We start from the raw sequence: 24027 nt of genomic DNA, 5'->3' as shown, positions 1-24027 counted from the left end.
AGCAGGTTATCAAGTTCTGTGAGAAATTCTTTATAGACTGATTGAAATTGCTTTAATTTACATACCAGTTTGGGCGATTTCTGCAAGTAATACAATATATAAGGGGAAAATGGCTTAAACAATGAGAACGTCTGTGTCTTATATGAGAAGTCTGCAGGAGGTGGCTGCGGGTGGTGCAGTAGCCTGATGATGTAATCAGCAAGGTAGCTCTGTCCACTTTCCTGTGGATGTCTCAGTGCTCGACTGGCTTTGATCCTCATGATCCAGGAGGTTGGCACAGCTCCAGGCAGTATGTCTTCATGTAACTGTGTCCCAGAAGAGAAAAGGAAAACTTCTGTTCATGTTTCTTTTTCTCAGGGAAGAAAGTCTTTTCCAGAAGAGGTTTCTCCAGCTGACTTTCCCTCGAGATCCATTGGTTGAGAACAAATCATTCATATTCTTAATATTTTTCTGTTCTTCCCCTTTCATTCTCTGATACAGGTGTGTTCAAATGTTCAGCATAACTGGGATTTATCAGCATCTTCTTGTCTGATTCTGTAGGTTGTCGATTTAGGTGTCTGTATTAATAGGAACTGTTCATGTGTTTTTGAATTTGGGATTGGAGCTCATTTTGATGGGAGGGTGTTTTGTTTGTTTGTTTGTGCCATTGTTTTCTTTGGTTCTCTCTTATACTCTTCCCTCCATGTCTAATAGTCTGTGCAGTTCCTTGGCCTCTAGTCAAGAACCAGGCCTTATGTAGGGTCTCCTGCTGTGTGGTAATATCACACTAAGCCAGAAGCAACGTGGTTCATTTTCTGGGGGTAAAGATAGGTCACCTGGTTCAAGGGAACCTTTTTAGTTCCCCAACCCCAGTAGAAGCTGAAATTCCGATCATTGCTGCCTGCCTGTGTCTGGATTTGGGGTGCAGTAGACCTGTCTTCAGGCTTGGCCCTTTAGAGATCTTTTCTTTTCCTTATACTCTGCTGTCCTGCCCTTCTCTTTTTTTCTGCTTTTTAACCTCTACATGTCTTTCTTGTTTTCTCTTTCTGTATTTTATCAATCTTTGCTCTGTTTTGGGAAGAGAACAGATGTGTCAAAACATTTAACTTCTAGACATCTCTACTGGCAGTCCATATACTACTGTTACAATCAGGGGGAAAAATGTATCATTTCAGGAAAAAAAAATCTGCTTAAAGTTTCTTTTGTCTAAAAATAAATTTTGCTTTTCTCTATTTTATTAGAATCATTCCTGGAAACAAAGCTTCTAATTGTTGACTTGGGATTTGAATATTTAAAAAGCTGGTTATTGCAGATGTATGCTATTTCCTGGCCTTTTCTTCATTTGCAGGAAAGAGGAAGAAAGAAAATTGAAATCTAGTTATAGATGCTTTGATTCATCAAGCTTTTAACTCAATGTTTAGAGATGCCTTCATGGTGTTTTTTTTTTTTTTAAATGTTTATTTATTTTTGAGAGAGAGAGAGAGAGAGAGAGAGAGAGAGAGAGAGAGAGAGAGAACACCAGCAGGGGAGGGAGAGAGAGGGAGAGAGAGACAGGGGATCCAAAGCGGGCTCCGTGCTGACAGCACAGAGCCCCATGTGGGGCTCAAACTTGTGAACTCAGATGCTTAACTGACTGAGCTACCCAGGAGCCCCTGCCTTCATGGTCTTTAAACTGGGTAGGCAGGTGTTAACTGGCCAGTTCACTCAGTGGATGCCAAAAATAGAAACAAGGAATGCCTTTCCAGCCTCTTCTCCTGCCAAAATTAATATTTTACCCTCTTTTGCTTCCCTTAAGTGTTTTAGTCAATCAGTTTTAAGTGAGTTTGTCAATGGTATTTTCCATTAGACTGAAAAACAGAAAGATTGTTCTAGCTACTGTCGACATTAGGAAATATTTAGTCCCTCGAACTGAATATTCTGTGCGTAATGTTATTCCATTCCATGAACCTGGCTAAGCAATTCCTATCCCTTCTGTTAGTTTCTTTCTAGCTCATATATTTACTATTATCTCTATTTCTTTCTGTGCTTAGTCAAGGAAAGCAAGAAGCAGGCATTTTAATCGTAAAGTCCTAAGGCACTGTCTCAGCACTAGTATTTACAAGTGTTCTTTCATGGATCATCCTGATGGCTCAACTATTGCACAAGCAGAACTCCATCAAGTACTTTATAACTGAGCTTGTAACTATGATGCTCGTTTCTGGAGTTCACTTCCTAAACCATGAAGCATAAGCTATCCTTATTTTTTAACATGTTCCTTAACTTCTTGGTTCTTATGTAAATACATGCACAATTAAGCCATTGAACTAAATGATCTTCCTGAATCCAACACTTGAGAGAAAGAGATGGAGGTAATCATTATCTGATTGCTCTGGAACAGCCTATAATTAATTCAGTCCCCTCCATTTGAAGTGGATGGCAAAAATTGCTTCAAGCTTTCCTTTCTATTTCACTTTCTTTCCATTTTCCCCACCTTTCTTTCCATTTTCCCCACCTTTCTTTAACTTTCCTTTTCCCTATAAGGAAGCCAATGTAAATTCTTTTCGATATTTGTTCCAAGTGCTTTTTCAAGAGTGCAAAATAGCAAGTAACTAAAAAACTCTGATGATTATCCAAAGAATCATTGTTTTATGTATATGTATATGTGTATGTATATATGTATACATATATATACTTACATCACTAATCATTAATATATCATTATATATTTGTTATATTAACTTACTTTATTAATAATTTTATATCAATGTATTAACTCAGATCATTCATTAATCATTTATATGTGTTAAATGTGTGTGTGTGTGTATCCAACTTTTTTTTTTTAATTTTTTTTTCAACGTTTATTTATTTTTGGGACAGAGAGAGACAGCATGAACGGGGGAAGGGCAGAGAGAGAGGGAGACACAGAATCGGAAGCAGGCTCCAGGCTCTGAGCCATCAGCCCAGAGCCCGACGCGGGGCCCGAACCCACGGACCGCGAGATCGTGACCTGGCTGAAGTCGGACGCTTAACCGACTGCGCCACCCAGGCGCCCCTCCAACTTCTTTTTTTTTTTTTCAACGTTTATTTGTTTTTGAGACAGAGAGAGACAGAGCATGAACAGTGGAGGCAGAGAGAGAGGGAGACACAGAATCTGAAACAGGCTGCAGGCCCTGAGCGGTCAGCACAGAGCCCGATGCGGGGCTCGAACTCATGGGCCGTGAGATCATGACCTGAGCCGAAGTCAGATGCTTAACCGACCAAGCCACCCAGGCGCCCCATCCAACTTCTGAACTTCAATCCTCACTGACCATGTCGACCACATCCTGTCCCAAATCATTAACACTTCTGAGATTTCCTATTTCAGTTAATAGAATCATCATCATGTAGTAAGTAACTCAAGCTAAAAACCACACAATAGCCTCTAAGTATTTCTTACCATTTATATTCAACCATTTGTAAGTTCTGTTGCTTTTATGTTGAAACCCTGTTTCTAGCCCCTTCCTCCCACCTCTTCAACCACTGGCTTTACTCTGTCTTTACTAATCTCTTACCTCCACATTTTCCTCTTGACTCATTTCTTCACTTGTAAATGGGGTAGTCTTCCTTTCCATAAATTCTTCATACTCTTTCCAGTTCTCTTTCTGAAACATGCATCTGCCTCTACATGCTTCAGAACATTTGGTAACTTTGCCTACACAATAAAGTTCAAAAGCTTTGTGTTTTCTTTAAGTATTTATTTATTTATTTATTTAATTATTTAGAGAGAAAGAGAGAGTGCGCACATGTGCACATGGGTTGGAAAGGGGCAGAAGGAGAGAGACTCCCAAGCTGCCAGTGCAGAGTGCAACATGGGACTCAGTCTCACAAACCTCGAGATCATAACCTGAGCCGAAATCAAAAGTCAGACACTTAACCAACTGAATCGCCCAGGTACCCCCTACCCAATAAAGTTCAAACTGCCCAACATAACAAGTTCATCTCCTCTGCTCCCCAACTTACCTTTTGGAGGTCCTTTCTGGTCCTCAGCCTCACCCTATCCCTTTCTTCCTTCTCTATCATCACCCCCCTCCATGGTCAGCCTACGCTTACATTTGTCTCTATGTCTTTGTACATATTGTTCTTGTGGAAGAGAAAATGCACCAGACAATTTAGGGAGATAATTCCATCCAGGTATTGCAATAGGGAGAACATTCATTTCTGAGGAACATCTCAAAGAAAAGGAAGGAAGGATGGAGACAGGTGTTATTTTGGAATATGCTAGGGCAGGGTGGTCCTTTGAGGTTAGCCAATTTTGGAAGACAAAGTGGTAGGGAGGATTTCTTTACTATTACTGTGTTTTGGGGAGCAGGGCTCAGGTGAAGTTCAACATTGTCAACTCTACAATATTCTCTGCAAATGCCTGTCCCTCCATCTATTATTGATCTTTCTGTCTTTAGCTCAGTGCCCTTGAAGGCAGTGGGCTTTCTTGTCCACTGGCTTCCAGTTGAGTTTGACAAACAAGAGGGATCAGCAGAAGGTATAAAGGCTGGAGGAGAGAGAAATGATTATTCCTCTTGTTCTTTCTCTGCCAGTTGTAGAGGTGGCTTGATTCTTCCAAGAACCCTCTCCATAGCTCTAACGTCTTCAGAACAGCAATAACACTGTTCCCTCCCTCCTGCCATCTTCCTTCTCTCCCTTAATCCCTGTGACCTATGGGTGTTTACTGCTCCTTTAGACCTAGAGATGTTAACTGCTTTCCAAATTTTCTAGTTTCTGGGAATGTCACAATTTCTTATTGGTTTCTTTTAACCCTGCCCACACTTCTGTAACTAGTCCCTTTATTGAATTAGGTTCAGTTAAACCCGTTTGAGTGTTCTCTCTGTTTTCAGCTCAAACTCTGACCTGTTTAGTCCTTCAGCCTGGAAAGCTTCCCCCGCTACTCTGCCTAGGGCATGCCTGCCAACCCTTTAAGACATAGTTCACGCAAAGTCTTCTTCTACATCTTCTTCTGGGCACTTGTAGAAATTTGAACATATATTGTGATGAAATTATACCTTTGTGAACTATTTCCTCCCCTGTACTATGTTGTTGGTCCATCAAAAGACAAGACATGATTTATGCCCCTTGGTGTTTCCAAGCCCATAAGAGTGCCTGTACACTAAGTATTTGATAAATATTGATTGAGTGAATAAGTGATTAGAGTAAATTACTCTTCAGCATAAGTGAGAAATTTATCAAGAAGGATGGCAGTGGATGATCATTTACAGTCTTTTGCCCTATAGAATAGTCTTCTTGTGGAAAAAATATGGATTAAGAAAACTAATGAAAAAATGGTGATTATTAGATCATTCCCATTTTCTTTTTGGTGGCAGGAATATCTATTTGAGCACAGTATTTATTTTTTAAGTTGTTTTTAAATTAAAAAAAAAAAAAAACAGAGAGAAACCAGACCAACTAGTGCTTGATAAATATCCAAATCAAAAAGACTTCTGTCCGTGGAGCTTTTCCAAAGAACAGGCAGAGATGCTTGGGGATATTTTGTTTACTTCACTGTGGCATGGGTACTGCCTTCCCCAGGGTGTGATAATCAGGGCTGATCAACAGCCAGCAGAGCTTGGAACCACTTGTTCAGTTTCATTGACCTATAAACCGCTTCTGATATTTCTCTTGTAAGACTCACTTTTTACTTAGTGGATGTGAATGTGTGTATTTATTTATTTAACCTAGGTTCATTTAATACATCTATTATAAAATCAGACTTGGATTTGGAGAATAAATTTTAAAAAATTAATGAAACTGAGAACTATACCATTGGTCCAAGTCAAGAATAAAGCATGGGTTTTATTGTCTCCTTTTACGCTTTTGTCTGTTTTTTTTTTTATTGGTCATAATCTCCACAGTGGCACTGTATATCCCATTAAATTGCTTTGAAATATTTTGGCTGTTTTTTTGCTGCTTCATTTTTTTTTTAATTTTTTTTTTTTTAACGTTTATTTATTTTTGAGACAGAGAGAGACAGAGCATGAACGGGGGAGGGTCAGAGAGAGAGGGAGACACAGAATCTGAAACAGGCTCCAGGCTCTGAGCGGTCAGCACAGAGCCTGACGCGGGGCTTGAACTCACCAACCGCGAGATCATGACCTGAGCCGAAGTCGGACGCTTAACCGACTGAGCCACCCAGGCGCCCCGCTGCTTCATTTTTAAATCCAGGTGACTGACCATAAATTGTTTTCTACTTGAATGCATTATATTTTTAATAAATATGTTTTAAATATAGAAGTTGTTTGAGGCATGCCTGCCTAGAGTTTTGCTTTTCAAAGATACTTTTTGAGAGTAAAAGGAGTCACTTTTAATAATTGTATCAGGACAATATGCTTTATAAAAGTGGGCAGTTCATGACAACTGGCACATATGCATGTCCTCAAGTATATCCCCCACCACTTACCATGGTGTCTAAAATTTCCATCATTACAGTCTTATTTCAGATGTGAAGATTCTGACTCCAGGGACCCAAATTCTAAATTATGGATAAATTATATAGGAATATAAATACATTAATCTATCACCAGCCATTAACAGTGTACCAAAATATAACTAGGTGACCTGGTCCAGACATGGCTCTAGACCAGGAGTCAGCAAAATCTTCAATGAAAGACCAGCTAAGTAAATATTTTAGGCCTCGTGGCCTATATGGTCTCTGTTGTAAGCAGTCAACTACACTGTTAGAGCAAAAGGCAGCCATGGATAACATTTAAATTAATGGATGGGCTCTGTTAAAATGAAACTTTATTTATAAAAACAGATGGTGGGGCAGATTTGGCCCACAGACTCCCTTGCCCACTCCTGCTCTAGAGGAATGAGAAGCACGCTGATCAGTCGGCATCTCCAGAATTGTATCACTTGCCTGCTCTTCATCTTGCTGTCCTCAGCATGGACCAAGGTGCATGTGCATGTCGCCTTAATAAGGACCCACTATTCTGATGACTTTGAGGGTTCATGGATGGGTGAGTCTAATCTCAAATTGACCTAAATTTAGAAAATCTGTAAGGAGATTCCACCGGCAGCCCTAGGTTCCCGACAGTTTGGTCTAGACTAGGATTTCTGAGGTAAATCCATTCTAAAATGGACTTGGAGCCCTTTATAGTCAGGTCACCTGGAACCAGACTAACTTTATACACCTTATGGAACTGGGTCTGGGGCTTCACTACTTTCTTGATCTTATCTGGCTTACAGTGATTAGTGGGTTTGTCCTCACAGTTTCAGTGCTCTGTTCATATTTGACCACTGTCTGGATGTGATCCAAGCCTCCTTCTCTTTTTTTCTTGCGTTGTTTGCTATCAGCTGGAGGCCCTTAAATATTGTATTTCTCTTACCCACCATTCCAGAATCCCTTCCTATGCCTCTGAAAAATCCTCTCTTATACTAATGTTCAAATGTAATTAGTTTTACATAAGCAAATTTATGTTATTTCATGTGTAAAATATTTTTATACACTGTATACATTTTTCAAGTATGTAAGTACTTTATCTCCTGTCTGTTTATACTTTTACTCAATTAATTATGAAGAGCACTTAAGCCACCTTTCAGCAAAAATGCGAAAATTCATAGTGAGCAGATATTTTCTGAGTGCTTATTAGGTACCAGACACATGACAAAATGAAATGCAAAATTTCAAATAAAAAGGGAGAAAGAGAAAGTAGATGTTATAAGCAAAACCAAACAAAATCAACAAACTCAAAACCAAATTATGCTGCAAAAAGATAAAACTTTGAAACTAAAGCTTTGCTCTGAGCTTCCTAATAGCTAAGGTAAAAAAAAAAAAAAACTTAATACATTTTATAATTCTGTTTGTTTAGCAGAAGGAATCATGTCAACTGATAAAGAAAATTTTCCTGACCCTTAAGTTTAAAATTTTTCCCCCTTTAACATATTATTTAAAGGTTAGAGACCTTATTTACTATTTTTCATATCTGTTTGTCATCCAGTACACATCAATATGTATTAGGTAATCAATATTTAACCGAAGACCAGTCGGTATTATTCTCATTTTTCTCCTGCAGACTTGAGAACCTATGAATTATCATATAAGGTACAAAGTAAGGGAACATAATCTATAATGCTGCCCTAACTTCTGATACCAATTATAAGTTCAAGGGTTCCCAATACTCAGGCTCAACAATTTGCTAGAAGGGCTCCTAGAACTCATTGAAAGCTGTTACATTCATGGTTATGATTTATTATGGGGAAAGATACAGATTAAAATTAGCCAAAGGAGAGATGCATAGGCAGAGTCCAGGAAGGTTCTAAATGTGGAGCTTCTAGTTGTCCTCTCTCCATGGAGTCATGGATATCATTACCTTACCTCGGTAATAATATGTGACAATGTACATCATGAAGTATTGCCAACCAGGATGGTGACCCAAGCCTTGGTATCCAGAGGTCTTTATTGGGGCTTAATCACCAAAACATATTTGACAACCTACATAACTGACCTCAGTCTCCATTCCCTCCAGAGGTGAGCTAATACCACATGACCCAAAGCGACCCCCCCCCCAATACCACCACTTTGTGTGGGTCAATTACATTGTTACTAACTGGCTGGTCTAAGGTGTCCAGGTAAACAGAGACACTTTTATAAAGGCTGGACATTCCAAGGGCTTAGCAGTTATCTCCCAGCAATTGAGGACAAAAGCGAGACGTTTCTTTGGGTAAGGTTAATTCTTTATTACACACGGTCAACACTATGGTTCATGAATCCAGTATCTGCTTTGATCAGGATGCCACGGACTGGTTTATTGGGGGACACAACTAGTACTCTCCATGATATGGAGTGCTAAATTTGAAAGATAATCCTTGACTTTCCCTTTATTCATTAAACATTAATTTAGAAAATAAAACCAATAAAATAAAATAAAACAAAATGTTTGACCCTGTTCTTCTTTATAGCATATGATTTATATTGAAATAAAAAGTTTCAACATTTTAGAAAAAAGCGTTTCTTCCTTTTGGCAGCTTTAAAAAGTCCTATACATTTCAGGAGTTCAAACACGGACATTTCATCTAGAGGTACTTGTTTGTTTTAGCCATTCTCTTTGTCATTCTAGATCTCTAAGTTTTATAGCTTTAAAATTCCAAGATATTCTATTCCATTTCTTTTAAGTGCTATCTTTCAGTGGGGTTTTTTTTTTTTAAAAAAAACAACATTTTTTAAAGATCTTTATTCTCTTTTAATCTCTGAACATCCCCCAGGTTTGTTTTCTTAAGATGTGGAAAGCAGAAGTTCACTTCTTATTCCAGGAAGCACTAGTTTCGAGGAGCCCAGGGTAAATTAAGCTCCCTACTGTAAAGTAAACTCCATGCATGCAGAGATTTTTTTGTTTTACTTTCCCACATGTGCCCCCAGTGCCTTGCTTTATTTGACACATACATATATTCGGTATGTATCTGTTGTGTCAAAGAACAGTTTTTAAAAAGTTAAAAACCTAACCCTTGCATAAATCTAAAGCAAGCATGTATCAAAGATTTGTTTCACTCATTAAAGAGAGAAACGAAGAGAGATAGTAAAGTTAGCCCTAAAATAGGCACTGAAAAATTGCTGGGATAAGATTATTAGGTTAGATTTCTAAAATGGTTACTATCATCCAGGACAATAAAATTGTAACTATGGGCTTTTCTACTGCACAGAAATCATTTGTATTTCTACCCGGAGAAAATTCATTCGTGTACTGTCAAGCTGTTCTTTGTGGCCTCAATGACTCCCTGAGTGCCTGCACTCACCCTGCTTGTTTTTAACTTTTACCTAGTTATTGCCCATTTCTGGGTGCCCATCCTTACCTTGTGTGTTTCAGTGGTAAGCCTCCTGATGACTTTCCCAATTTACCCCTTCCCTCCTCTCCATGTTGACCCAGTTACATTCAAATTATCCAAAGGTTTCCCAAGTGCCACAAGCTACTTTATCTCTGACTCCAATGAAGGCACGGACCCACGAGTCCTTGCTGTGTTCTTTCTCTGCATGCAGTGACCAAACTTTTAGCTTTGGGTGACTTTATGTGACCCTCTGAGCATACCATGCTCTCTAGGACCTGTGATAAACTCTTTAATTTCTCATGCCTTTCCAAGTATAATTTCTGTGGCTTTGTCAGAGTGATCCTTAATAACCCCACAAGGGGGACTTACTCCCCATTACAACCCAATTTGCATTGCTGTCACTTTTTCAGAAATTAATATCTATCCTTTTAGAGTTGCAGAGTATTCTAATCAATAGTAAAAAGGAAGCCAAATGAAGTATTCCTAGTAATGTTGGAGAGTTTAATCTCATCTGTCAGGTCAGGGAATTAAAAGGTATCTCCTTTTTGATTTCCAAATGCAGAAACGGTTAATAGTTTATTGGTAATTTGATTGGTTATATATTAGGCCAAGTATTTTACTTCAAGCTACTTTAAGTCTGTTTATTCAAATTCAGGCATTTAATAAATACTCAAAATATATTTATAGAATTGATAAATAAAGGCAGAGTTTATCTAAGTATTCTGGCTCTGAAGGAGGCATGTCCAAATAATGTGGTGTTGCAATACCACTTTTTTTTTAATGTTTATTTATTTATTTTGAGAGAGAAATAGAGAAACAGAGAAAATAAGCACAGGAGGGGGAGAGGGAAGGAGAGACACTATGCCAAGCAGGCTCCACACTGTCAGTGCAGAGCCCCACATGGGGCTTGAACTCATGAAACGAACCATGAGATCATGACCTGAGCCAAAATCAAGAGTCAGATGCTTGACTGAGCCACCCAAGTGCCCCCACAATACCACTTGCTCATGTTTACAAAAGCAGTGAGTAGTGGGGAGAGTGGGGCTGTAGAATCAGACGGATACAATTCAAATCCCAATTCTGCAGGGTATTGGTTATATGGTTTCCAGGAAACCACTTAACTTCTCTGAGCCTTAATTTCCTTTAAATAAAGTGAGGATAATAATATATACCTTACCAGTATGTTGTAAACATTGATACCTACATAAAGGATTGGTCATAATTGGGCAAATTGCCTCATACACATTTGCAGCAAAAAGGTAAAATATAGTTGTCTTAGTTCAGGCTGCTATAACAAATTATTATAGAATGGGTGGCTTAAAGAACAAACATGTATTTCTCACAGTGCTGGAAGCTGGGAAGTCCAAGATCAAGGTACTAGCAGATCTTGTGTCTGGTGAGGTCAGTTTTCTTGGTTTGTAGATGGCCACCTTCTCATAGTATTCTCACAGCAGAGAAAATGAGAAGAAGCAAGCTGTGTCTGCCTCTTCTTATAAAAGCACTAATGCCTATGAAGCTTCACCTGTTGACTTGATCACCTCCCAAAGGCCCCATCTCCAAATGCCATCACAGTGAGGATTAGGGCTTCAACCTATGAATTTTAGGGGACACAAACATACAGTCCATAGCAACAGCATAAACATGATAAAAATAGGACATGAATTTTCTATCATCTAACAAAATAATGGAAAGAAATCACATATGATGAGAGATCAAAGCAGAGACAGAGGACTAACTTCTCCTTTTAAAATCTGTGACAATTTTCCATTAGGCAAACAGAAATGAAATGTTACTATTATTTACCTTATTATTGTTTTAACTTTAAAAATTATTTGGGGTAAAGTTTGAGGGATTTATTATTTGGTGATAGGAAATAGTTTCTTTGTAGCTTGCTAACTTTTGAAACCCAAGAGTATTGCAACTGGATGGTGATTTCTAAGTGATTGGTTTCTGTTTAAGTCCTTAATTCAGGTAAATGTTCTGGTTATTTTTGCTGTGTAACAAATAAACCCAGGATTTAGAGGCTTAAACCAATCATGTTATGCTCAAAGGTCCCATGGATCAGGAATCTGGAGAGGACATCACAAGGATGGCCTGCCTCTTTTCAGGTTGTCTGGGGCCACAGTTGGGAAAACATGGAGATCAGGGGTGACTTCACAGCAGGGAACTGAAATCATCTGGTTTATTCACTCATATGTCTTATTCCCAGGCTGGCATGACTTGAAGACTGGAGCTTCTTGCCAGAGCATCTATATCATACCTCTCTATGTGGTTTTTGGCTCCCTTTCAGCATAGTGGCCTTAGGGTAGCTGAACTTCTTACACGGTACCTCAGGCCTCTCGGCCTAAGTATTCCATCAGATAATGCAGAAGCCATATTGGCTTTTATGACAGTCTTAGAGAGCACACCACATCCATTCTATATACTCTAGTGGTCAAAGTGGTCAGAAGCCCACTTAGATTCAAGGGGAAAGAACATAGACCCTACCACTTGGTTAAGAGGGTGGCAGGGTCATATCGTAGCAGAGTGTGGGATAAAAGGTATTGTTGTGGCCATCTTTAGAAAATAAAATTGGTCACAATGAATGATTTTGTAGAGGCCCAATTCACATTAGTATATGAAAAGAAATGTGTTCTGTAGTTATCAAGGGTATTTGCTTGTAGTTGTTCTGTTGTCACTGCCCTGCATTCAATGAATCACACACAATTTTCTTTGTGATGGGCTTTTCTTTTATCTTTTCCCTAATGTTGCATTTTCTTAGTTTGGGTTCATTACCTCACTGATAAAGCTATTTTAATATTTAATCTATTCCCAGTTTCCAAATCATTTTCTCAGGTGCCCATCAATTCCTCATAAGTGGCTAATTTAAAAGGCCTTTGAAGCATGACTGCATCTAGCTAAGGCAAGTCTAAATGTCAACCTTGGAAGCATCCAGTGACATTCAGATGACTCCTCTCAGTGTAAGAGACTCATTTTTCTATCATGTGGTATAGCTTGTCAAAAGAGGGCCAGAAATGGTGCTTTTCCCACCCAAAATTTTTAGTGCTGTTGAAAGAGCTGGCACTCTTAGAATTACGCAGACTTGCTTTAATCCCAGGTGCCCCAGGTAGTTGTGTGAAATTCAGAAAGTTTCTTAAAAATTATGGGGAGGTTTCCTCCTCTATATACTGACGATAAAAGTCTCTGCTTTCTAGAATCGTAATAAGGAACTTAAATAGTCCAAGAAGTTTCTGATGTACAGCCTGGTTTATAGTAAGAACTCAATAGTAGCTAATAATAAGAAAAACTACCTTTACTTTTTCTGTGTTCATAATTTTCTTTCAATGTAATAAGTCTTGACCAGGTTCTTGCACCGAGTATGCCAATTTCACAAGACAGGTGAAGGAGGAAGTGTCCACACTAGGAAAGATCTTTGAAGAAGATAGCTTTCTCTTCTTTAGCCTTGGAGCAGAGGTGGTGGGGGTTGGTGGCAACAAAATGTTCACCTGAGAACAATGGTAAACCAGGGAAGGCAACTTTGGGAGCCTGGGGTTGATGGAGGCCATCCTTTTCGAGTGGTATTTTGTCTCCTCTTTCTTCTCTATGGATAGTGATTGGATTGTTCAAAGGGCAATAAAAATTTTTTAATGTTTTCAATTGAGATATCCCTTGGCAGGACTGCCACAAGATAGTATACACCTCATTGTAAAAATATATACATAGTAGGGGTGCCTGAAGGCTCAGTCCGTTAAGTGTTCAACTTTAGCTCAGGTCGTGATCTCACAGTTCACGAGTTCAAGCCCTGCATTGGGCTCTGTGCTGACAGCTCAGAGCCTGGATCCTGCTTTAGATTCTGTGTGTGTGTGTCTCTCTCTCTGCCTCTACCCCACTTGTTCTCTCTCTCTCAAAAATAAATTAAAAAAAAATATGCATACATATAATTTTTTCCCCTTATGTTCATTTGTTTTGTTTCTTAAATTCCACATATGATTGGGAAGAAAAAAAGAGGAAAACCAAGAACAGACTCTTAACTACAGAGAACAAATTGATGGTTACCAGAAGGGAGGTGGCAGAGGGGTGGGGGTTAAACAGGTTATGGGAATTAAAGAGTGCATTTGTGTTTGGTGTTTATATGGAAGTTTTGAATAAATTCTACACCTGAAACTAATACTACACTATATGCTAACTAACTGGAATTTAGATAAAAACTTGAAAAAACAGATACACATATTTAGTAAATTGTATAAAACTTTGTCAATGTAAGCCATGTTAGACATAAAATACAAAATGTAAGATAGAATTTTGTTCTTCTGTCCCTTGGGATTTCTCTACTTAAAATTGCTCTTTAATCTCCAATTATTGTAATCATCATTATAAAGACGAAAACTGCTTATTGAATTATTTTAAGCTGTAAGAAAGCTTTAATTGACTTGGATTTATGTCTTTTTGTGTGGCAGGTGGTGAAGTTTACCAAATCCTTTGAACTGATGTCCCCAAAGTGCAGCGCTGATGCTGAGAACAGGTAGGGCTTGTGAGTTTCATGTTTGTCTTTTGCCCCCTGGTCTTTGGTCCTTGGTGTTGGCAGCATTGTGTAATCCTGTGAGGATAGGAGTTATTTCTTTAGATCAGCAAATGCAGCCAAATATCATCACTCGTCTATATTTCATGGCTTAAATAAAAACTGTTGCCTATGTATGTCAACTATTCTTCAATAGTAAAAATTTTTAAGAAACTATGGCTGAAAAATACATGTGTATACACTGCAGTATAAAACTGCAAACAAATGAAGTCAAGTTTTAGATATTTCCTAATTACAAAGGCAGCTTAATTTTCTGCTTTATTCTGGCCCTTTGCTTCTCTCCTTCCCTTTTGTTTGCTTATATTTGGCCAATAATATACCCTTAGGAGAGTGAATCCCGTAATTCATTTTTGTTCCCATTGGTATCTCTGAGGTAAAAGTGAGGGGTGGGGACAGTCAGTGAATTTCTGTTAGCTTTGAACTGCCCTGAGCACTAGTTGGGCTGCTACAAAAGAGGATTCTGTTTACTTTGGTCACTTCTAAATTTTTTTTTTTCAACGTTTTTTATTTATTTTTGGGACAGAGAGAGACAGAGCATGAACGGGGAGGGGCAGAGAGAGAGGGAGACACAGAATCGGAAACAGGCTCCAGGCTCCGAGCCATCAGCCCAGAGCCTGACGCGGGGCTCGAACTCACGGACCGCGAGATCGTGACCTGGCTGAAGTCGGACGCTTAACTGACTGCGCCACCCAGGCGCCCCTACTTTGGTCACTTCTAGAAGAAGGGCTATACAATAGTGAAATTGACCAAAATGCAGAAATGTGGAGAAAGACAAGTAAAGCATTTATATGACAGCATGATGATGATAACGATGATGTTAATACTGATACCAATGCTATGTGCATCACTGAATCACTTCCATTCACTGAGTACTAAGTATGCCAGGTTCTATCTAAAAGTTTTATATGCATTTAATCCCCCAAAATAATTCTATGAAGTCAGCATCATTACTCCTGCATGACAGAGGAGAAGACTAAGGTTCAGCAAGTTTAAGTGACTTATTAAAGGTTCTGTAGGCAATAAGTGGTAGCCACATCCAAGGACAAGGTCACCTAGATAAACCTCTCCTAGCCTCTGAACTTTAACCCCATTGCCACACATAATTTACTGCCTGGTACTTAATCTCATATAGTGAATGTCTGTTGGGTTAATGTTTCCCAAATCTGGCTGATCAGTCAGAATGAAGCTTGGAGAACTTGATAAAAACAATTCTCAGAACCCTCACTGAGAGATTTGATTCAATATGTCACAATTGAAGTCCTAAAGATCTTTAGATGTATTCAAAAGGTTCCCTGGGTACTACCTGCTTCAAGATGTAATATTCAAGGGTAATTTGATTTTATATATCTATTACTGCCTTAAGTTTGGGAAATAGAAATCAGTACATTAAAATCGACACTTCATTTAGTTACTTTAATTTTTATTCAGTGCATGAAATTTAAAAGAGGTCTTTGCTGCATACTATATAATTCCATTTATAGGGTGCTCTTGAAAAGGCAATATTATAGAAACAGAAAGCAGACCAGTAGTTTCCAAGAGCTGGAGACGGAGAGAGGGGTTTACTACAAAGGGACAGAGGGGAATTTGGGGATGTGATGGAATTATTATATATCTTGCTGTGGTGGTGGTTTATGACTGCATTCATCAAAATTTGTAGAACTGTACACTTAATTTTACTGTCTGTAAACTATACCTTAAAAAGGGGGAAAGGGGGCCTTTTGTAATAGGTTTTTGTTTTCATGAAAACATATTTATGTCTGCATCTATATCTCATGTCATCTAATCTACACCTAAAAAAGATAGAGTTACTAATGGTGTACTGAGCAGTTTTCTTTCTTTCTTTCTTTCTTTCTTTCTTTCTTTCTTTCTTTCTTTTTTAATTTTTTAACGTTAATTTATTATTGAGAGACAGAGAGAGATAGAGCAAGGAAGAGGCAGAGAGAGAGGGAGACACAGAATCTGAAGCAGGCTGAGCTGTCAGCACAGAGCCCCCAACATGTGGCTCGAACTCACAAACTGCGAGATCATGACCTGAGCCAAAGTCGGACGCTTAACCGACTGAGCCACCCAGGCGCCCCTGAGCAGTTTTCTTAAAATTTTCATGTAAAATAACATGAAATACATTAGAAAAAAATGTGTATTCATACTTACTCCTTTAGCTAGTAATGGCCTCATTAAATTCTCCCTCATATATATGCGGGGGGGGGGGGAGGTTTATGGAGTTATTAAAACACAAGGTTTGAAATCCTAGTGCTTCAATGTTGTTCTTTTTTATGCTACTGAATGTGTCCTCTTGGCCACTGCAGAGTTAAATATTTCTGATCTTCTGATTATTTTTAATGCTGAGAGAATTTCCATGTCAAAATGAAATGACCCAAGGCCCAGACTGCCCTTGGCTAACTTTCTGATAATAAAGAAAGAAAGAAGCGGAGAAAGAAAGGTCAGATTTTCTTTAAAAAGACATTTGAAAAGTGCCTTTGAACTTTGACATTATGAAATAGTACTCTCCATCATTCTATTTGTGGCCTTTAAATTACTGTAGAATCTTCATTTATCTCTGAAGACCTTTTCTGCATTGTCTAGTAATTTCCCTCTTGTAGATGTGGGATCCTTCGGTCATTTATTGGAAGTTAAAGGTATAAAGACAAGTGGCTCTAGCATTTACTTTGCCAGAGGCTGTAGAAGAGTCATTGAAACAGGCTATGAGTCTACAAATCACAGCCTGCTCTCAATACGTTGTAAATCTTTCCTTTAACCTTTCATCACTTAGCGTCTTCACTATAGATAATGTCCATTAGACACCTTAGTCCTCTGGACATCATTCAGAGTTATAATAGAATAACTTTTGAAGATAATGTCTATGACACAATGCAACAGTGTTTCAGGATACTTGTTTAATTCTGATGAATTCTGGCTTAAGGCTTGCTGATTTTTATAGACAGTCCTTGACGACTTCTTTTAAAAACCAATTTTGTTGCTGACTCATCATTTTTACATATTGCCCTGTAGGGCTACCTCCTTTGTCATGGCCCCACTCCTCTTTGTCTTCATGTAACTAATACCAAGTAGTTTGAGAGTTAGAAATGATTTGATCCATTTCTCTCCACGAGGCATGTACCTTGTCTAGGGGCATCCTTGACAACTCCTCCAGTGATAAAATTCACACTCTGTCACCTTGAGCTTTTTAAGCTTATTGAGATTTCTTTTTTTTTTTTTTTTAAGTTTATATATTTATTTTGAGAGAGAGAGTACAAGTAAGGAAGGGGCAGAGAGAGAGGTGGGGGGAGAGAGAGAATTCCAAGCAGGTTCCATGCTCCATGCTGAGTCTGCACCATGAGATCATGACCTTAGCCAAAATCAAGAGTCGGATGTTCAACTGACTGAGCCACCCAGGTGCCCCCCACTGATAGATTTTTTTAATTGTATTGATTGATTGATTGATTGAGATTTCTAATTGTTACAAAGGCACTTTGCATTCCTGTAATTTCTACCTATGTGTCCTAAATTTGTCCATTAGAGATAGTTCTTCTTTCACTAGTTTTATTTCTTCATTCAGTAGCCGTATGTTGAATACCTACCCTGTGGTGGGAACTCAGATAGGTAGTGGGGCTACAGGAGTTTTTTTAAAAACCAGCAGTCTCTGCCTTCAAGGATCTCAAGGCCAATGAATGGGTGTAAGAGTAGCTTAAGAATTTAATATAACCATAAATAGATTTCATCAGGCCTCCAGACCATAGCTGTAAATAGAGTCACATTAACAGTGATAATTTTTACTTGGCTGCTTGGTCATTTCTCCCTTGAGTGTAAGACCCAGCCCCTTGCAAAAACCACTCTTGAGGTAGTTCTGGAAGTCCCCGAGATTTAAACAAACAAAAACAAAACAATTTTATTGCATTATTTTCCCAAGTGTCCACTCCTAAATAGACATAACAGAGCAGCATCTTCTGGGCAGGGGCTTCCTTGCCCACTCCAGAATTCATTGCACTGTCTCAGATGCACCAGTGGCCTTTTCAAACCTGAGCAAATCTGGGTAATGAGTGTAGAAGTGGGAAGAGGGCTCACTTTCCCTACCATGTGTTATAGTTTGTGGTTTGGCTCCAAACAGTCTTGCATGTACCTCATTTTTTCCAAATCTTTCAGTTACTAAAGCTTTTGTGTGTAGCCCTTATTTCTCCATAGGACTTGGACTTAGTCCATGGGGCCAGGTTTAGGAATTGGAACCCAGATTGAGGGCCAGCCACTAAGTTGCTCTCTTGGTTTCCCCACCTTTCTTCCCTGTTGGCCACCAGGTTTAGGTGCTCAAAACCTCCCCCTCACAGTCCCTTTCTCTCCGTGCACATTATTTTGTGCAAATAAATGCATTTTTCATATGCAGATGTATCTCAGTTTAGGTTCTTATGTTCTACTATCAGGTAGACTTGGTAACTGCAAAGCAATTCAGTACTTACTGTAAAAGGTTTGTGTAAGGTGGCATTTTAATATAGAGGAGGGACACCCAACTCATCTGGGTAAAAATGGAAGCTGATGTTCAGGGAAAGTTCTTGGATGTGGTGAATCTTCAATTAGGTCCTGTAGGGTAATGGAAAGTTAGTGACACAACTAACTTCCAGGAGGAGGAAACATTGTAAACAAAAGCACAGGATCTTTAATTTGGGCTGTGAGCTGTTGTCCTAAAGGTCATCATAATTGATGGTGATGGCCCTTAACTCCTTGTAAGGGCATCCAGCTGCCCAGAATGCCATCTATTTGGGGCAAGAATCTTATCAGATCCTTCTGAAATGCTCAAACCCTTTTACTTGGCCTGGAGATTGGCTACATGCTTACTCATAGGGGAGTAATCACAGACAGTGACATTGAGATTTGTGTCTTGAAAAATCATCTGGGCAGTAGAGTGGATGAAGGACTAGGGGAATGGTAAGCTAAAGCCACCAGGGGAATAAATCTACTACCTCACCACAGTGGCAGTGGTTCAGTACTGGAAGACTGTCATGGATCTGCTGTCCTTATCTTTTCCATGTTAGAAATTGCTAATCTTAGACAATTTTTATATTTCATGGTCCCCAGACTCTTTGCTAGCCTTTTTATTCTCCCGTGTATGTGCCCCAGCTTGCCAGAGTCCTTCTTAACATGTTGTTTCCCAGAATGGGACATGACTTTCCAGTTTTTTCCAGAATCAGAACAGATCAGAAAGAGATATGTACCTGGCTTTTTCACAATACAATACTGTTAATGCATTGATTATTTCCAATCACTGATGTTGTCAATGCTGACTTAAAAAAAAAAAAATCCTATCTGATCCATTCGATGCTCCTCTTCCTCAGATCTCACTATTAGAACCTTTCCTATGAAGCCTAATTTAAGAAGATTTAGTGAATCAGCCTGAATAAACTTTCTTGCATCTCTTATCCAACCTTTAAAAACCTCTTTTCTATCCTCAGTGGGAACATGTAGTGTGAATGATCATGTGTACCATAGAAATAGGAAAAAAGGGGTGCCTGGGAGGCTCATTCGACTAAGCATCCGACTCTTGGTTTCAGCTTAGGTCATGATCTCATGGCTTTGTGAGTTCGAGCCCTGCAATTGAGCTCTGTGTTGGCAGCAGAGAGCCTGCTAGGGATTCTCTCTCTCTCTTTCTCTTGCCCCTCCCCTCACTCGCACTGTTTCTGTCTCTCTCAAAATAAATAAATAAATAAGAAATGGAAAAGAACATTTATGGTCATCTTAACAAATTTGTATTTAGTTTGAAATATATTTGGCTGGATCCTATTGATGTTTTCCTAGGTATAAATATGGATGCTGCTTTGGAAATTGCACTTTCACAGCTATGCTACTTAAGGTATTTAAAAAACCCAAAAAGCCAATGTCTAAAATTTCTAGAAGGTAACAACTGACTACAAGGGAATTTTTCACATTTAATGGAGTATACTGGAAATATTGTTATTTAAAACCGAAGCTCTGTAGCCACTTTTGCCTTCTGAGAATAGGGGAGTTGAGGGGACAAAATGTATTTTAGTGGGAAGCAATCCTTTTTTTTTTCAATTTAATCTTTATGCTGTATTTTGTCATTTGTTGTGACTGGAAGGAGAGAAGAAAAATAAAGCTAGAAGTCTCGGAACGGCTAAAGGGCAAGATCTTTGGTTTAAGGAACCTTTCAGCATTGCAGGTCAGCCTGGAGAGTGGAGAGCTAAAATGTTCTGTTTGAAAAGATGAGGACAAATGGCAGGCAGAATAATGGCTCCACAAAGATATGCAGTTCCTAATCCATGGAACCTGTGGATATTATACAGCAAAATGGATTTTGCAAGTCTGATTAAGACTCTTGAGATGGGGAGAATTATCCTGGATTATCTGAATGGCCCAGTGTGATCCAAAGGGTCCTTATAAATGGAGGAGATGTGAAAACAGAAGCAGAGGTCAGAGTGATGTGGTCTGAGAAAGACTTGACCTGCCGTTGCTGGCTTTGAAGATGGAGGAATGGGGCCATGAGACATGGAGGATGTGGGCAAGGTGTATAGTTGGAAAAGGCAAGGAAATGGATTCTCCCCTAGAGAATGGTACAAATTGTAGGATAATAACTTTGTGCTATTTAAGGCACTTAAGTTTGTGGTAATGTGTTATAACATCAATAGGAAACCAATATAGAGGGTTGAATTTAAAGAGAGTCCAAGAAGAAGAAATTTCAGGAAAAAAATGAAGGAGTAAGGAGAGGCGAACCATGTCTTCAAGAATTAAGGAGACTGAGAAACATGGGCAGAGGCTGAAACTTGTGGGGAAAACATGACCAGTGAGGAATTCCCAAGTATAAGACAGGTAAAAGATTTGTCTATATATTGTGCTCATTTTTAAAATATTACACCCACTTTGTCCTTTGCTTACTGTCTTCAGTTGTTACTGGAACTCTGGTGTCTAATCCAAAGTCTCTTATGTTCAGTCACTCTTACCCTACAAAATTAAAAAGTTATACTTTTATAGACCACTTCTGAATATGTAAAGATAGAAAAAATAAGAGATCTTTGAACACTCAGAAATATTTAAGGTTAGAAATTTGCTCTCTTTTAAATGTTATTTCAGTAAAACTTGTTTCCCTAATGCAGTGGGTTGAATAGTGTTGCCTCAAAATTTGTGTCCATCTGGAACCTTAGAATGGGTTGATTAAGGATCTTGAAGTGGAATTTTTCTGGATATGGGGTGGGCAGTAAATCCAATGACTGATGAAGACATAAAGGGACAAAGGAGAGAAATCCATGTGAAGACAGAAGCTGAGACTGGAATGATATATACAAGTCTAGGAACACTTGTTCCTGGAAAAAGCAAGGAAAGATTCTCCCCTTGAGCCTTTGGAGGGAAGATGACCCTGCCAATACCTTGATTTGGGTCTTCTGGCCTCCAGAATTGTGAGAGAATAAACTTCTGTTGGAAACCATCAAGTTTGTAACAATCTGTTATGGCAGCCCTAGGACACTAATACACTCATTAAATGAGGAAGATGAAATAATGGCTAGTAAATGTCTCTTCTAGTAACAAAGTTCTGGGAGGCTATGAGTCTATGAATCAACTGTTGTGCATTATAGTGATTTTTTTTTATCAATTAAGGAAAGAGAACTAACTTATTGAAAGACTCATATGTCACATTTGTGTTAAGTTAATTTCATGAATGCCCAATGAATTAGACTTTATTGTTCTCATTTTACAAATGAGGAACCTAAGGCTCAGAGAGGTTAAGTAATTTGCACACATTTGCAGGTTACTAAGTGTTGGATTTTTTTAGGGTGAGAGTAATGCTACTGGCAGTGCTCCCTGCCTTCCTGCAGGCTTCTGTCTGGAAGAAATTCTCTTGGCCATCTAATGCTCACTCTACTAAGACCAAGGCCCTAATTGGGTTTAGATGTTGTTTAATATATCTTTAACAAGATTATACTATGATCTGGCATTGAAATAAACAGTTACTGTTTCAAAGAAAAACAAGGAAACAAGAAATGGAGTGTAAATTTGATATTAGTGATGAAAATGTTTATTGTTGGGAAACTGAACACTACTCTAGATGTTCTTGCAAAGCAACAACTGAAGAAACTCATAAGGAGGTGAAGTGAAGCTATGTTTTGTTACTGAAATGCATACTGAAGGATCACTTATCAATGCCAAGTCATGCAACTGAAGACAAGAAAAATTGCCAAAGCATTCACAATAAATTAATACAATAAGAGGCTGGCGTAACCAACTTCATGAATGATGTGAGGCTGTTCTTTATTAAAAGCTTGCAATGTTTTGGAAGCTGTTGAATTTCCAGGGACAAGCGATTCAATTAAAGAAAAAAGGAAACTATGAACTTAGTCAAATAGAAGATGCTAAGAAAATCCCTGTGTCATTTGACATGCCTGTCAATGCCAACAGTGCTAAAATAATCAACATTAAGAACATAGATTACAGGGGTGCCTGGGTGGCCCTGTTGGTTAAGCATCCAACCCTTGATTTAGGCTGAGGTCATAATCTCATGGTTTGTGAGATTGAGCCCCACGTCAGGCTGTGTGCTGAGAACACAGAGCCTACTTAAGATTCTCTCTCTTTCCCTCTCTCTCTGCCCTTCCCCCACTCTCTCTCGCTCTCTCTCTCTCTCTCTCTTTCTCTCTGCCTCTACTCTCTGTTTATCTCTGTCTCTCTCTCAAAATAAATAAAAAACTTTTTTAAAAAAGTACATATATTACAAAATATAGCATTTCAACATGATGCCATGTGTAATGTCAAATGGTTAAAACTTGCCACCATATTTAATTTTAAACAATAAAATCAAACTAAATGTGGGAAACAGAATTCCCGGGCCCTCACCTTCAGTTGTCATATCCATAAATATGTTACATTACATGGCCAAAGAAACTTGCATTTGTAATCAATTGACATTAAAATGGGGAGCTTATTCTGGATTATCTAGGTGGCCCAGTCTCCTCACGCTTGTGAGCTCTTAAAAACTTAAGAGCTTTCTCCCAGTTGAGGACAGAAAGGGAAGTCAGAGAAATGTAGCAGATAGGGAAAGTCAGAGGTTTAAAGCACAAGTAGGGGTTGACACATATTGCTGGCTTAATTATAGAAGGGGCCATATGGCAACTGAGCTGATGAATGAGCAACGTACAGCCATGTACAATAGAAGACCAGGAGCCCAAATAACCTTCCAAGTTATGTTAGGTCTTGATGCAGTTTTATTTTTTAATTTAATTTAATTTATTTTTTAAAATTTATTTATTTATCTTGAGAGAGACAGAGAGAGGGAGAGAGAGAATCCCAAGCATGCTCTGCACTGTCAGTGCAGAGCCCAATGTGGGGCTCAAACTCACGAACCATGAGATCATGCATGACCTGAGCCAAAACCTAGAGTCAGACATTTAACTGACTGAGCCACCCAGGTGCCCCTTGATGCTGTTTTAGACGTGTGGGTGCACAGTTAAAGAAGTGCTGGTGGTATGGCTGGACAACAACAACCCCTTAAAATTTCTGTCTACAAACCAACTAGAGATCACTTCAGGAAAGAATATCAGTCTGGTTTGGCTAAAAACTTTTCCAGGGACACTTCTTACTAAGTTCAATAGAACAGCAGCAGCAAAACTTGTAGGAGGGTGCTGGCAGTTTGGAAGAGAGTCCTGGAGATAGTGGTAGAGCACTCTTCTAGTAGATGCTGCATCCTCAGTATCCTGATAGCTCAGAGGATGATAACTGCAAACATCGATGACTCCATA

The 24027-nt window shown here is 38.8% G+C and overlaps 1 protein-coding gene across 2 annotated transcripts in view; it reads left to right on the top strand.

Annotated features, from left to right (window-relative positions):
* The window catches only part of PDE11A (phosphodiesterase 11A), a 412306-nt gene that overhangs the window by 186413 nt on the left and 201866 nt on the right, over nt 1-24027 (top strand). For both annotated transcript variants that reach the window (XM_030325285.1, XM_030325284.1), the window contains exon 5: nt 14181-14245. In XM_030325285.1, coding sequence (XP_030181145.1) covers nt 14181-14245 — 65 coding nt within the window. The remainder of the gene's footprint in view (nt 1-14180; nt 14246-24027) is intronic.

The sequence above is a fragment of the Lynx canadensis genome, chromosome C1, assembly GCF_007474595.2.
Source record: "Lynx canadensis isolate LIC74 chromosome C1, mLynCan4.pri.v2, whole genome shotgun sequence".
Lineage (NCBI taxonomy): Eukaryota > Metazoa > Chordata > Mammalia > Carnivora > Felidae > Lynx > Lynx canadensis.
The sequence above is the reverse complement of the archived record's forward strand: the minus strand, read 5'-3'. Positions and strand labels throughout refer to the sequence as shown.